The sequence below is a fragment of the Tauraco erythrolophus genome, chromosome 9, assembly GCF_009769465.1.
Source record: "Tauraco erythrolophus isolate bTauEry1 chromosome 9, bTauEry1.pri, whole genome shotgun sequence".
Classification (NCBI taxonomy): domain Eukaryota; kingdom Metazoa; phylum Chordata; class Aves; order Musophagiformes; family Musophagidae; genus Tauraco; species Tauraco erythrolophus.
In genome coordinates, this window is record NC_141473.1 from 32,246,433 (window position 1) to 32,263,160 (window position 16,728).

At 39.3% G+C, this 16,728-nt stretch overlaps 1 protein-coding gene across 3 annotated transcripts in view; it reads left to right on the forward strand.

Annotated features, from left to right (window-relative positions):
• GRID1 (glutamate ionotropic receptor delta type subunit 1) overlaps positions 1–16,728 on the forward strand; it is a 548,463-nt gene that overhangs the window by 504,323 nt on the left and 27,412 nt on the right. For all 3 annotated transcript variants that reach the window (XM_086616474.1, XM_086616475.1, XM_086616476.1), the window contains exon 13: positions 12,804–12,999. In XM_086616474.1, coding sequence (XP_086472600.1) covers positions 12,804–12,999 — 196 coding nt within the window. The remainder of the gene's footprint in view (positions 1–12,803; positions 13,000–16,728) is intronic.

Genomic DNA, 16,728 nt, shown 5'->3' on the forward strand with positions numbered 1-16,728 from the left:
CCATGCATTTGTAGTATGTATGCATATTTAGTCGAATGGTTGCACTACTCTTTTATAATCACTTAGAGAAAAAAATTTCCTTATAAGGAAATTTAGAAACTATTCCTGATGATGTAAAACCAGCCAAACAAACAAAAACAACCCAGCAAAACACTCTGGAGCTGGGGATTCTTAGTTTCTCTAGACTCTGGAAACTGAGAAGCTACTGTTTATTACCATGAGTGCTTCCCTATTAGCTCTTAGTTCCTGTGTTGCAAAAGATTTTCTAGAGGGAAAGAAAACTTTTCTGGAAATAATACTGCATTGCTAAGGGAAGGATTGCATATGTTCTTTCTGCTTCCTGCGCTCATCTGCCTTACTGAGAAATGTTCTCTTCTTCTGCATGCTGCCCCCATGTAATATAATACAGGAGCATTTCCAGACTCATCTGGAGATGAGGGAGAGAATAGTGTTGCCTTAGAAAAGCTATATTGATACAGCTGCCAAAGTTCCATTAAAAGAAATATAATCACATGCACTAAAGTTGTTTGCCTTCTAAACCATTAAAACCAGCCTAGGAGAATAAGCCACCGATTTAATTTAATTGATTTATGAATAGTCATATCTATCTAGACTAGAATAGAACGTTATCAGTCAGAATGGGCTAGACAGTAGCTACTATGTTTCTTTCATATGGCAGTAATGCAGTACCCAAGCTCATATTTCAAGGTATGTAATTAGGCTACCCAATAAACGAATTAATCTCAATACAAGGAACAGTTAGTTGGTTTTGATGTGGTGCTGTCAGTGCTTCTAGGATGAGGTTCAGTATTCAGGTGAGACTCGTGCAGGGTGAGGAGAGAGAGGCAAAAGGGTAAGGTCTCTTTTTTTTTCCCTCGCTGTACGTCAGGCTGAGGTGGGAAGTACCCCATACACCAAGCACTTTGCAATCTGGGTCCTCTGAGAAACAGGCAAGTGGGCCTCTAGACTTTAAAATATGCATATGTAATGCATCCACTTTAGACATCAATAATAACTGATGAATGCTATATGTGCTTTCAGTATTAATGAAGAGCCCTATGTTTTGATTTCCCAGGAGTACCCAGCACGTGTTCTGGCAATCAAGATGCCTCTTCAGAGCCCTTCTGTTTTCTTCTCTTCTTTCTGTCAACATCGATAGCTTCTGCTTTACTCCCTGTGGTAAGGGAATGGTGTGAAGCTGTTTTCCAGCACCACTTTGTACCTCTGACAGGTCTGAGCGGTATGAATTCATGCAGCTCCTCCACCCTGGCTATGAGACTGCTGACACTGGTGCAGGCAGCAGCCCAGAGCTTTCCACACTGACATCCTTGTTCTCGCAGTGTGACAGCTCCTGATAAATCAAAAATTAATAAAGAGTTGAGTAGGACCTTATCCCACACTGGGATTTCATGGACTTTAATGGAACTACTCACAGTATAATGATATCCTAACAGTCATGGTGTAAAGTACCGCTCGCACTGACTAAGGACTTTATAAGCCAGCACCAAGATGCCAAGCTTATCCGTTCCCCACTCTATTTAATTAAAAAGCTACTTTTCGTCATCTGAGAGCAAAACAGAATGGCAGTGGTATCAGTACTTATAACACCAGTTGAGAAGGAAGAAAGCAATTTCTTCCCTCTTGTTCTTAATCATTAATCTTCATTAGGATTTATAGCTTCCAAATGTGAGTGGTAGAAGACATCAGCGTAGCAAACAATTTAAAGTGCATCTGCATAAATAATAGAGGTAGTTTGTTATTTTCATTATAGGTAAAAGTGTGTGTCAGTCACCAGATGTGTTTGATTCAGACAATATGATTTGCATGCCAACTTTATGATATGTTTGATTTAGGTGAAGTGACTAAAACCTGCTGTTGGGACTGAGTTGCCGTTAAACACCAGCTGCAGTTTTTATTTTAATTAATAATTTAAGGAGTAGAATACCTTGCTTTAATTAACATGTTAACTCTTCACGGTACTCAGAGACAGTTTACAACAGCAAAGTGATTTAAAAGTAAAGTAAGAAAATATTCAAATGTAGTTCAAATGGTGCATTTCTTTCCCCCAAACGTGCTACAAGCTCTTGAGATGTTTTTCCCTTTTCTTCTTTGCATTTTAATTTCCTCCTCAATGTTGAATTGAATATACAATGTGTGTAAAGGACATAGGTTAACCCAGATTTTTTAGCAGGACTGATTATTCTGGGTTTGTAGGATGAGCAGCAACTGCTTATAGCTACTCTGAATCCCTTTCCAGGCTTTTAACTGAATCTGCAAACATCTTACAGATTTGCTGTTGTGCCAAAACTTTCCTTTCCATTCTGAAAATCTGCCCAGTCTACTTCTTTCCATTCGTAAACCGTAAACATAGTGGCCAAACTGGGTAATATGTCAAGGGTATTAATTTGCTAGAGATATGGAGAAATGGGGTGGTGAAGAGGGGTTGTACAAGTGCCCCTCGTAAATATAAAGACTTCACTCCCTCAATTAAACGTCAGAGAAACTCATATGCGATCGTAAATGCCCAGCTGTGAGAGAAACTTCATCCAGAGATCACAAGGTATTGGGTGCCAGTGGATCCAGCTTTGAGATGCAAATCCTCAGAAGCTTGCTTCCATTGCTACCACTATTAATAGTTATTTGTTATCCCATTTTTTTGTTTTTAAAAACACTTTCAAGCAAAGTAATCTTAACTTCCACTGTAAGGACCATCATGGTTTCTTTCCCATATTGATAACAATATCAAAAATATGGGACATCCAGAAAGAAAATATTTATTACAAACAAGTAACCAAAAAAAAACCCCTAGTTAATGGAAAAATCAGCAATCTAAGTGACTTATGCTTTTATTGCCTGGAGGAGGTTTGGAGAAGAGAAGGGTTGGAAGTATAGTTAGAAACATAGGACTGGCAATCAGGAGATGTTTAGTTGATTTTGAGCTGTTTAACAGATTTCTTTATGTGCAGTGCTGGAGCACAGCCAGTGTCAGCTCTAGGCAAAATGAACTTCTACAATACAGTGACAAGTCAAGTCACACTCGCGCAGATCACTGCAGATGACTGGAGTTGCTGAGGTGGTCCTGAGGGCATCGTTTAGAAATAGCAATGGATAGGAATAACCAGAGGTCTAATTTTGTTTACGGAAGAACCTGTTTTACTGATGATGATGAGAATCTAGTTTGATTTTTGGATCCAAAGTTGAGTGTCTCAGCCAGAAGAACTATTAAGTCTTGGGTTTTTTTTTGAAAACGGGCATGTTTCCTAAATAAACCACTAGAAGATACTAGAAGTTCTGAGAGCAATGGGGATACAGCCTAGTTGTATGGATTTTTGTCCTGCATTCCCTGCATTTCCTTGACTTTAGCAAAAATGCTGCAGATTGTTCTGAGATCAGTAAAGCAAAAGTGAGATTTCAAAGTGATAGCATATTCCTGCTGCATCTCAGACTCTTAGAAAAAGTACACAAAACCTACAAATGTTTTGCCAATACAATGTGTATAACTAGTAATTAATTACTATTAAAATCATAAATATGACAGTGTATCATTTATTAATAGCTGGACTGTCTTTGCATTTCGGTGGATATACCTATGATTTGTTCCCTTCTTTTAAATCCTAATCATGCAATAGTTCTGCAGGAACAGAATCCCAGTGAAAACACTCGATCTGCAGTGAAAGCATTGCTGTATTGGGAATTTAGAAGACAGTTTAGTTTAGTTTCCTTGTCTTTCCTTTTACATGAAGGAACTGAGTCTGGTGGAAGTCACTTTAAAGAAATAAAACCGTTGTAGAGGCTGTACAAGTTCAGTACTTCTAGTATTTTTGGTATATATTATTTGGTTATTTTGTTTTGCCTTTTTCTTACTGTTCATGCTTTTGTCTCCTCTCCTGGAGACCCTTGAGCATGTGCTGTTTTGTGCATGAGTAGTTTCACTGATCTCAGCAGTACTGGACTACCTATTAGGTATTCTAGGTACGCTAAAAAAAAAGAAAATTCTTCGGGGCAGCAGAAGAGAGAGGGTCCTAATCCTATGCTGGAAGGGCAGCAATTTTTGCTGTCACATGTGGCACAGGGGGCATGTAGCAAACCTCCTCCTGTGGCAGAAATAAAGCTAGCTTTAGTTTCCTTCCACCAGTAAATCCATAACTGAATGCTATATTTTGGCTTTGGTTGACACCTGACATAGGGCACTGAGTCCCAGTTGAGACAAGGTCTCATAGATGCCTCCACAATGGCAGCACTGACTATTATTGTCATGAAAACAGCTGCTATGATAAGCAGCTGCTGCAGTGCCACTACTTGCTGAGGAGTTCAATCACTGTTTGTTTTAACTATAGTAAAAGTATGTAGTTGACATGGCAACATGTTCTGTGACACACGCCAATTGATTGGGTTTTCCATTGGAGGAAAGTTCCTGCTTCTTTGAAATCTTGTGTAGCAGCTGTTCCTGCTCCTCTGATGATGACAAGCACATATACAGCTGTAACTGTCTACACTGGATGTCTCTTTCCATGATTTGGAAATGTTTAGTCCTGGTGTGGAGGGCTGCAACTTTATTGATTGCGTGTAGTTTAATCTGTCAATGCTTATGGATTCCCTTGTAGAAACTCTCATGAGGCTTTTTCCGTTAAGGCTTTTGTTTAGACTAAAGTGGATGGTATTTTTCATGAACAGCTGCTGAAATGAATTTTATATGAACTACAGAATGATATATTTGCTGGTGAAGGACTTGATCCTGCAACGTGTATATTAAGCATGCAATACTGCTGCCGATCTCTGCTGGACTACCTCTATCAGTAAAGTAAAGACCTTGCTGAGTGTATTTTCTGAAGAACTCCATTGTTCTGCACATCACTGCACTGAGACAGAATGAAGAGCATCTAAAGTGACTTGATTTGCAGTGAAATGGGAAAATGCAGAATTTGATCATGTCACTATAGATTGATTGATTTCAGAGCTCAGCTTGATTCTTCATAATTTCAATGAAAATCAGAGATGCACAAATTAAAACCATCGACCTAATTCTTCTGAAGTCTAGATGTGGAGATAAAATTCCTTTCATTTTAATATTCTTCGTACTAAGGCTACTGCCATTATAACAATACTTCGAACCATTTTATTTGCCTCAGTAAGAATAACCTTTAAATTGGCCCATTTTTAGTTTATCTGTCTTGCATCCAGTTTAACACACACTGGTAACATTCTGTCATGGTTTGATGTGGAGGGGGGGGTGGTTCTGGTGGCAGGAGAGGGGTTTTGCTCCCTGCGACCTCCCCGGTTTTGGAACCGGGTTAGGCTTAGTTCTGGCCACCAGATCAGACTGCCATCCCCCTCGGGGTTGAGCCAATAGGGCGCCTCTGCGAATTGCCCTATTTAAGTCAGGACAAGGGAACCGGAAAAGGTGCTTCGCCCAGGATCGAGCAGAGAAGGGAGGAGGGCACTGCCCCCGCTCCCTGGCTCCCGGCCGGGCAGCTGCCTGCGTCAGGCCGGCGCCGCCCACGGAGGATGGTGGCGGCGGAGCCAGCTGGGGAACTCGGGGGCACCCCACTCCCAGGGTGCCCACTGGGCTGAGTTCACCTGGAGAGGACTGAGATCTGAGAGAAACAGCCGCATCGACAGCAGGTCAGTGAGGATGGAGCGGGAGGAGGTGTGCCGGAGCCGAGTTTCCCCTGCGGCTGATGGTGAGATAGCAGGTGGCCCCCATGCAACCAGGATGGCCTCGGTGGAGCAGAGACCCACTCGTAGCCTGTGGGGAGAAGATGCCTGAGCCTGAGGATGGTCGTGTTGGGGTGCACGGCAAGGCAGAAAGGCATCTGGAGTCTGCGTGACGACCCACGTCGGAGCGAGTGGCTACAGCTCCCTAAGTATCCGAGACTGTGGTAAAGCCCACACCGGAGCAATCTGTGGGGAAGGATTGTTTCCAGTGGGCTGAACTTACGCTGGAGAAGTTTGTGGATTTTTCCTCGTGGGTAGGGGATCCATTGGAGCAGGGGAAAAGGGTGTAAGGACTCCTTCTCCTTTAAGAAAGAAGCAGCAGTAACAGCATGGAATGAACTGACCTGCACTCCCCCAGTCCCTGCCCCTGTGCTGCTGGGGGAAGGAGGTAGAGCCGGGAGGAAAAGGAAATGGGGGGGGGAAGGTGTCGGTTTTAAGATCTGGTTTTGTTTTTTTCTGTCCTCTCGAGTAATCGGTTTTTGTTTCCCTTTGTCCTTCTAAGTAATCATTAATAAACTGTTTTGCTTTGAGAAAAGCTCTGCCTGTTTTGCCCAGGACCATGGTTGGTGGGTGCTCCCTCTGTTCTTGTCTCAACCCTCAGTCCCTTTGGTTTTTTTTCTCTCCTCTCTACTTTACTGGAGAAGGAGAGACTGTGTGAGTTTTAGTTGCTGGATTAGCCTAAAACCACGACACACTCCTACACGGACCTGGAACAAATGTTGGAAATTTATATAAATACGTTATAATACAGGTTTTTTTTGTGTATTTATTTTTTAGGCTCACAGGTGCTAAAGATGGGTCAATTCTAATGTTATCTCATTGTTCAGCTAATACATACAATACATACTTTTCATGTAACTCTCTGAGTCAATAAGGCTGTTGTTCCCTAGTGGCAGTTTATATCCATAACAGATGGGTTTGTGGTTTGGTTTTTTTTTTATTTCCTGGTCTTCAATCAGTTAAACTACTTAACTTGGGCAGACTAGCTATAGAGAATGTCTTTATCTGGAAGTTTGACCTCAGTTTCAGATGTTTTAAGACATGCTCTACCCACTCATAAATTTTACTTAAAACTGGGGTTCCAAAGTCTAAAGATTGTTCATCTGTGACTAACAGACTAAGGCTAAAATCTTTTGCTTTGCTCGCAAATGGAAATAAAAAATAAAGAGGAGTCAGGTCAGGATTCAGATTCTGAACGGAAGGACCTTCTGCTCATTAGAAATTATCCGTACCACCAGACTGCCACCCACAACCTTGATTCGGTTTTGCAGACTATTTTCTCACTGGAGACATGTACAAATGAGAAGCTGATCCTGCAAAGCTTGCTTGGCTTCCAAGTCTGTCTCTCAGTGGGTGGACTGATGTGATCACTGACAATAAACACCATATTCTCATTTGTTCTCATTGTCTTGGCAAATACATCCATGGAGGGTGTAGTTCTGAGCAATTTTATCTCTCAAAATTTGAATGCTTTTCTGCAATTCACAGTAGGCAGAATTCTCTCTCAACTCACTGCTTTTCCACTGGTGATAACATTATCAAATTTATCTCTTTTCAGATAGGATTTTATATTCTAGGTTTCAGCTCATAGGTATTTCTTGGGCTTATACTGGTGGTATGAGGTTGTCAAATCAATTTAGTTACTTTTATTTTTACTTAGAAGTTTAGTGGTTTTACTTTTTTCCCTAAGTGTAAAGCACGTATTTCTCTCTCGTATATCCTGTTGAGAAAGCACTTATAGTTAGGAACCACACTTATATTTATTTCTGTAGATGTCATAAATTCCTAGCTTTTGGGGAGAAAAAAAGTTTAAAAGCAAATAAAATAGCTTCAAGGTATTTAAAAACAAAATTTAGAACTTGAACCATACGTTTTATGTATGCATTTCTAAGGCTTCCTTTAGGTAGAGTGGTTTAAAAAGTCTCATCATCTCTGGGCCTCTCTGTCTTGATGGCAGCCATCACCTAAAATATTATGCTGAATTGAGCAAAAATCTCAGGATACTGGCTTCCTTAGGTAAAAGATGAACATAGCTTTCTCTGCCAAATATGAAAAAAACAGTAAATGTATTTTACTGTCTGTATACAACTTAAGGATTAATATTAATGAAGAAAATTAATATAATTTTGGTTGAGAGAAATTATTTCTATCTAATTATTTGACAAAGCATACATAGTGCTGTGAAGGGAGAGTACTGTACTCACAATGTGGAAGAATGAGGGTAGAGTGCTGATCACTACTTCTATGTCAAACCCTAAGCTTTATTATTCCCAATGTTATACATGCAGATGAATGAACAGGAGCTAAGCATGAAAAATCTTCCATAATTTTTAAATAATTCTGTGGGTTCAGAAATACTGAAATATTATTTCTTCATAAGTAATAGCAGACTGGAAAAATCCCTAGTTTTTCAGTGTGAGAACACAGGCAGTCGTGAAGGCTAAGTGAAAACTACCCCTAAATCAAGGAGCTGTCAGGATTTTCCCATTATGTTTTTTTCTAAGGCTAAAGTCAAAATAAAATACTATATTTATTACTGTGATGTAAAAGACCATTACTGGATGACATCATGGTGCCTGCCAATTGGCCTGTTTACGATAACAGACTTCACACACACAAATCCAGATCTGTGCCTTGCTACAATCTTTCAAAAAAAAAATGAACAGTAAAGATGAGGAAAAACTCAATAAGCAAGTTTTTTTTTTTTTTTAAACTTGTTCCTTTGCTTAGAAGTCCTTCTTTTAATTAAAAAAATATAAAGTTACTATGAAAAATGGAAAATCCCCTTTTTTTAAATTTAGAAATGGCAGCAGCCTGTTCCTTCTTTTTTTTTAATACTTTGATCACATCTAATGATCCTGATGACACCAGTTGTGTTAATTGATCAGCAGTTACCTCAAAGCACCTAGTGACGGGTTAAGTCTGTCACTTGGACAAAATTTGTTCATATTATTAATCCAGAAGGTCTTGGGTTTATAGCAGTTCCAGAGTAAAATAAACCAATACTGGCAACATATTTTTAGTGCACATATCTACAGCTACACGAGTCTTTAACTCATAAGAAACCATCTCCAAAAATTAAAACTTAAGCAGTATTGTTATTCTAGCAGTTATTTCTATTGGTCTAATTGTAAATGCTAGTACAGCTGCTGCCTGACTGTTTATTCTGCAGCATATGGTTTATGTCAATAAGTTTCTAAAAAATAAGTAGAGAGTCCAGTGTTCAGTTGACTCTACATGAAGTAATTGCAGCTCTGCTGGAAATTATGTATTGTTGCATTTATCTAGCAAGCACAACTGTATGTGTTAGATACTTTGGCTGGTAATACGGTTTTAAAAGACACCAGTTTTATTTAGCTTGACCATGGATATGTTTGCTTAAATCAATTGGTTTACATGTACTTGCCTATTATAGCAGTCACACAGTGGAAGTATCTATCTACAAATTGAAGTTTGGCTCCTATAACTGTAAGTGAGGAACATTGGCTTTTTCTGCTTTACTAGCTTCATCTTTAATCACACTTACAGAGCGTCCTTAATGGCTTGTGAGATCCAGTAATTGAGGTGGTAAGGTTAATGGGGCATCTTGTTATGCTACAAGTTTTTGTTGCAAATAATTTTATATATTAAACGCATGAAATCTTTGTCATAAGACAGTAAGACAAGAATTTCAGTGGCTAAAGAGAGTGGGTCTAGCTGATGGTTGGTTTCAAAAATAAAGCTTAAGAATGACGAGAGCAGCTGCCTTTAGAGAAGGACACAACAATATGATACAACCAGTATCTGAAATGTAGCAGTGAATGATTTTGTCTAGCAATGGCAGATCTGAGGGAGTTAAAATAACAGTGTCTAAAAACTGCACATTTGATTATCTTAATTCACCCTGTAAAAGCCAGGAGATACTAATCTCCATTATCTTTTATGTATGTGGCTTACCCGCCATGCCCAGATCTTTTGATTCCCTCTCTGGCCATGGAGATGCTGAGCATCGCCTCCTCTTTCAATGTAGAAATGCAGTACAGAGCCATCTTTTTATACTGAGTAAAAACTGTGGTCTAGACCATTCCCTGTCAAGATAATTTCCGAGATAGGTTTTTGGCTAAGTGGTCCATTTGGCAAAGGCATAAGGTTATTTTCTCACGCAAACAGTCATCATCCTTCTGAATTTATGCCACAGGAACTGCCTGCTAGCTAGGTTACCTACTGTGCCGCTCATGGAGTCCTTTGGGGACCATCTGTCTCTCTCACAGGATATTTCCAATGGTGGTGCAGGATGGAGAATTTCCTGTGTCAGTGGCTGTTCTTATACTACATCAAACAGGGCACTGGGAGAAGGGCACATGTAGTCCTTGGGACACGCAATGCTCCACATTATCTCTTTCAAGGAAATTCTGCCAGCTAAAGGGGCAGGAGTTGCCTTAGCACATCCAGGCAAAGGCTCTGCCTCCTTCCCTGACACCAGTACTGATTATTTGTTTGTTGCAAAGCACTTAATTTAGACCTCAAATTCGCTCACTGGGCCCAATGATGTTTAGAGAACTGAAGAAACTGTGCTGCTCCAAAAGCAACACAAACTGTGCTTTGGTACAGTACTGATGGTCAATAAAATGTAATTTAGCTAAAACAAAAGTACTGATTGTCAATAAAGTACAATTTAGCTGAAACAAAAGGCATGTTTCTGACAAAAAAAGCTTCCGCAGCAGTAAAGGCATTAGAAGTGATGCAGAAAATACTGACATTATTAAAGCTGCAGGCTTAATTACTTTTTTTTAATATCCAAACTCTCATGTTCCAACTTTCAAACAGAATAGCAGCATGAGCAGTAGGCATTTTTAAAGTTATCAGCTGAAAGCTCTGTTAAAGAACAGTAGCTAAACATGTTTCCACTACTGTGCTTCTACCAAACATGCACTCCTACACACACTGAAATCTGTACACCAAAGCTGGTGTGAAAAAGGTTGCCACAGAAACCCTCCTGTGTGTATTGAGTACCTTTCTTTGTCATTTGTACATAGAATAGACAGAAATGTGTCTTTTAACAGCCAGATCATCCATCTCCAGGATGTAAGCAATTCCATGGGATATGATGAAACTTATATTAAAAAATAAAGACGGAACTAAATGTAGCATGTAATCATTTAGATCGAGACTGGAGGAAAAATGGTCCTGTTCAATGAAATGTACAGGAAACATTTAGGGGACCAGAATATAACTTTCGGGATTGTTAAACAAAGAGAGAAATAAAACCAACATGAATTCTCTCATTTTTCATTAGAGTTTTAAATTTCCGGCGACCTCCAGAGTGTTCATTTTGTACTTTACCAAAGTGCTATATACAGAGCTGGAGAAGTAAGAGGAGGTTTTGGGGTTTGATGTAACTCCCAGTTAGCCTGAATCCACAAATGTCCAGTGTATATAGAGAAAAACTGTTCACACTCTCTTACTTAAAGTTGCTTAACAGCTTAAAATGATAGAAAGTCCTTAACACAATTTAAGAACTTAAGCCACTTAAACTCTTCGAAGCAGCTTGTGAGTTTGCAGAGTTTTGACAGGGTGGGAGAGGCATGCCCGCTGAGCTGCAGCCCCGGGGACAGAGCTGGCAGGCTCTCACACGGTGTGTCCCAGCAAAGGGGCCCTTTTGGCGCCACGCCTGGGAGGCCTGGAGGTGACGTGATGGAGAAGATGGAAGAGTTTTCTACATATTTTTATATAGAATAGTGTATATGTCTGGATTGCTTTGCTTTACATTGTGTTGCAAGGAATCTTACAGGATTGTGAGGTGCACACAATGGCATCCCCCAGTGAAATGGGGAAGAGGGTGGCAGAGAAATATTGTCTATGACAAGTTTTCAACTGTAGAAAACAGCTTCAGCTGATGGGCCAAGGGAATGCTCCTGAGGAGCATTGTGAAGAAATTTTCTGAAAGAGCTGCAAGGCAAAATGTTTTGCCTTTGTGGCTCCGGGAGTTGGATGCAGGTGGGAGGTGGCATGTGTGGGCCTTTCAGATATTTTCAGGAGGATTTTTATTTTTTTTCTGAAAGATTGTTTTGGGGAAAAAGATATGAGGGGGGAAGGCAGGGAGGTTGCTTTAGTTTGACTGATCTCAAACAGCATTAGTCAGTTGGTCGTATCAGAAGCGTGTGTTTGTTATCATGTGAAGTTACACATTTATAAAACAAAATAAGCCATTATTTATGAGATCCAGCTTGGTCCCTGCTGCCGCATGTGGTGGTTAATAGTTGAGTATGCTTAGATGAAAAAAATGGTGGCACTGCACAGAAGCAATACTCTAGGTCAAAGAAAGGAGGCACAGGAAAGAAGGTGGAAAACAGTTAGGATGTCTCTTCTGATGGCAGTGATGCCACCATATATGTTTTGAAACTTGGCCTGATTTTCATTGATGCAGGCAATGATTTACACCTTTTTGTGCAGAAAAGGCTGTAAAACAGGAGTGAATTACATTCTGTACAATTTGAAAATAAATGATGCATTCACAGCCACTCACGTTAAGGCCCATTTACACTTCCAGAGTGGTATGATGAGTAAATGAGAGTTAGGCTTGTGTGTGAATGAAAAATGCCAGTTTTACCAGAGGCTGTGAAAAGAGAGCGAGAGAGAGAGAGAGACTTAGTGGAAATTGGAAGCAAGACTTCTATTTGTTTGCTTAAAGAAGTCGTATTGATTTGGAGTCAGATGGAGTATTGGTGTAACTGCAAACTAATTCCACTGAATTCTGCAAGGTATTTCTGGTGGTGCTGGAAGCATATATTTCCTGTGTCTGAGTAAGTCTTTACTGTGCTACATTCTTCTGCAAACTTGGCAACATAATATTAAACATGAATTTTTATCTGTCAAAAAAAATATCTTTACTGAGGTGAAAAAGAGCTTGGGTATAGTTAAATTAATATGATCTCAATACAATTAAATCACTCCTTGGTTTTCTTTTACGATGAGGAAAGAGATATGCAAATGTCACTCCGTGAGGATAAGTGCTTTCTGGCTAATGACAGACATAGAAACCATTTAAAGAATGAAATCTTTGCAATGTACTGCGTAATACTAATATCTCAATATCACTTGAATTTCAGAACATTTCAGGATCTGTCCAAACAAATGGATATATCATACGGTACAGTCAGGGACTCAGCAGTGTACGAATACTTTAAAGCAAAAGGGACCAATCCTTTGGAGCAGGACAACACGTTTGCTGAACTGTGGAGGACTATTAGTAAGAATAATGGGGCAGATAATTGTGTGTCGAACCCTTCTGAAGGCATCAGGAAGGTAAGATGGGATCACAGGGGTTTTCAGTTAATTTTTGTCCTGTATCAATGTTGTTTGCATGAAGTTAATAATGTTAAGTCGCAGGAAAGCAACAACATAGTAATTAAAAAAAAAATAATCCCTATCTAAAGTTCCTTTTAGTAACTCGATGGCAGATAAGAATCATATTTTGGGGTCATGGTTGTCAATTTTAGTACCTTATCTCTGCCTAAGTCTTCGGTATATAAATCCCTCTTTGGATCTGGCCATAAGATTTCCCAGTTTCTTGGGAGCTCCAACGATACCATTGTGAATGTCATTCTTTACATTGTCCACATACTGACTCTTGTCCTTTGCTCATTCGAGTGGTTTTTTTTCTGAGTTGGTGGATTGAACTTATTGGAAACATGAGTAAAAATCAAGGGATTCACTGAATGTACACTAATCTATCTTAGAACAGAAATTTAATACAAGATTTTCTTTGTTTATTCCAAACTTTAAAAAATGCATATACTATTTCACATATCACTGTGCTTTCATCCAACATTTATTTCTCTCTGGTATGACTACACGTTTTTTTTTGTGAAACTTGGCATTGATGTGCGATTCCAGGAGCGACATATAACAGCTTGGGATCCTACATCCTTCTGCCAAGTCCTGTGATAAACAGCCCTGGTTCAGATCATGCAAATACAAACGTCCACATTTTCGCACTCTTAGTCCGCCTCTCTTCTCTGTCTCCCATCTTGTAGCTCAGCAAAAACAAATAGTAAATAACATCAAACCGCATGTGTCCAGGAGCACGTTACCGCAGGAGGGATGCAGACATAGTGAAAGTTTAATGTGCTGCTCTTTTAGGGAAAAGCGTCCTCTTTATTTATCAATTGATTTTTCTCAAAAAACAAGCTAACCGCTGTTATTAACGTAGAGATTGTCTGATCAGAGTTACTCTGTTGTCAGTGAAAAACTGATTCTGAACAAAATACATTAGTAGTTCTTTATGCTTTTTTAAGTGCGAAATAATAAAATGGTTGAGGCTTGTGTTTCTTTTCCTTCTTTGAAACTTTTTCTAACAGTGAGAGAGAAAGCATCCAAAATTTACTGTTTTTTTATAGTGCCATAAGGGGAGTGAACACAGTAATACAGGCCATCCCATTTCCCAAATGAAAGTCCTTTAACAAAAGATTCCCAACTGCTTGTGTGACTTTTGGACAAAATCCTTATACAAACACTCTTGTGTCTTCTCAGCACAGGAGTATTTAGTCAATAGCTTTGGTTCACCTTGCTTTTTCTCCCATCTCCCAGCTGAGCTCCCTGCCCTCAGCTCAAATTGCCGTTCTTCCTTGGTACAAGGTAGAGCTCTGGCAACAGCAAAGTCTGCAATGTGTTGATTTTTTTTTTTTTTTAATCTACTCAGCACTTTATGAAAATGAGGCCTTTATTTTGAGAGACTCTGTTAGCATATAAAGGAGGTAGAAATAGAGCCGTTAAGTCCTTTTGTATGTATCCTAGTAATAAAACCAATAATAAAACAATTTAGTTTAAAAAAATGCATACTTTTTTTTTTCTTTTTTACCATTCTCATGTCGGTGGATGCTCTTTAGCCATGAGATGGTAAATACTCTCATTCTGCAAGCAGGCTGCATGCTGCCAGTTACAATAGCTAGATTTGCCTAAGCCAAAAATGTAACCATAGATTGGCAGGCTGTTTAGAATACCAATTATTTTGTCTGTATGGAGCTGGCAGCTCCATCTTATCTATGTGATAATAACTTTTCATGTTAAGTTTGATTTGAATATTGTAGGGTGATTTTTATAGAACTTGATCAGCTCATTCAATTAACATCAACAGCAACCAAATTTACTTCAGTCTCCAAAGCTGACCAAGGCTGCTATTTGATTAGACACCTTCATAAATTGGGCTTAATACTTACTAACATTGTCAACTAAACTGTTGTGTTTATAGTTTAAATGTCACTCTTCCTAGCTCATTGAGCTCTTTGAATAAGCAGACAAGATTTTCATGTCAAGTATTATGACTAGAAATTCTTTTTTTTTTTTTCTAAAGGAGAACTCACATCAGCCAAGGACATGAGACTTTCCATCTGTAAACATATAGTGCTGCATGAGAGAGATGTAAATGTGCCTTAAAAATGTATTTTATAGGAAATGGGAAATCTGAATCCCTCTAGCATAAAAAGATCCCAGAAACATTTTTCTGAATGAGGACTTGCCTGACACAATGCAAAAAAAAATCACTACTCCCCTTTCTCCCCTCCTTCCTCTTTCCATTTTCTTCAGGCAGCGTCACAGTTCAGCTGCAGTTACAAACAGAGCAATGCTGCTTCAATGCACAACAGGAGAGTGCTGCTTATTTATGACACAGGCAGGTATTTTGGATGTTTGTCTCTATTCCATTTACCTCTCTCTGTTTGCCAGAGATTTTCCTACTCTCTTTGCCAAAAAAACAAAAGAATAACAGTGGAAGAAAGTCCTGAAAGCTTTTGTGGAGTTTGGTTGCCATGGCAGAGGTCTCTTTTCAGACACAGCATGGTCCCTGTAGCCACAGTGACCATCTCCCATTGTCAAGGTACAGCTTTTGCAACACTGGGAGAGCCACGGAGAGGGCATTAATGCACTGCAAAGTCATGTAAGCAACAGAAGGACGTTTCAGAGCCTGGGGGGCACATTGCTTTTGTCGTACTCCAGAGGCAGCTGAAAGTGGTCTTTGCAGATGAAGAATTTCATTCTATTCATAAATGTCTCTGCATAGCGTAAGAGGAGGTTACCAGACAAATCACCAGTCCATACAGAATGCTATTTTGCCTCTTGAGCTTTCTGGTACTGTAACAGATGAAGATTAACTGACGCTGTTGTATGGAAAGTTTCTTTCTGGGTAAAGCACATCTAGGATCCCCAAGAAGCATGCAGCAGGTAGCTCCTGCCATCTTATCCTGGATGGGCATCGGTACTCGAATCACACACATTTCTAAGCCATTTGTAAATCTCAGCAAACTGCATAATACTCAGTGGCAATCAGTTCTTCAGACTAATTGTTAATTACCACAACATATGTAATAACACGTGGCTTTTATTATTGTGGGACTGGTTTTGCTTCGAATGAAGTAATATGATCCCTATGCAATCCCATACATACCTTTTATATATATACATAGGAGAATTAAACTATTAGTGTGGTATTTTTTAAAAGCCTTGCTTTGGTATAGACTGTTTGTTCCCCTGTCCAATCAATTTGGTGCCCAAATGTCTCTGAATCCCTTCTTTTCTTCCTGTTTATCACTTTTGATGAAAAGTGATCAAAACCAAGTGCAGTACAAAATGTGAATGTATCGTTGATTTAGGTAATGCCACACAAAGAGAGTTTATTCCTTCCCTTTTTTGCTTCCTTCAAAAAATTCTCTCTCTTAATGAACACTAAACATCAAATCAGAGTGTTTCTTGTTGAACAGTCGTCTGTGCTCATTTTTATTTTGAAAGTAAAAGTAATTTAAAATTTTAATGAATAGGCCTTTTCAAACTATTTTTTCCAATAAGTTATTGTCCACAATTAATTTTATATTGTGAATTGTGGCTGCTCATCCATATGTTTTCGTGGATCCTCATAAATTTCTCCATTTCTTGACCCATCAGCCTTTGGAGTAAAAGCAAATGCTTCCTTAAGGCCTGAATATATTGCATCCTTTAGTGGCTTCTTAATTATATTAACTGTCAAATCATTTGAATAGAATT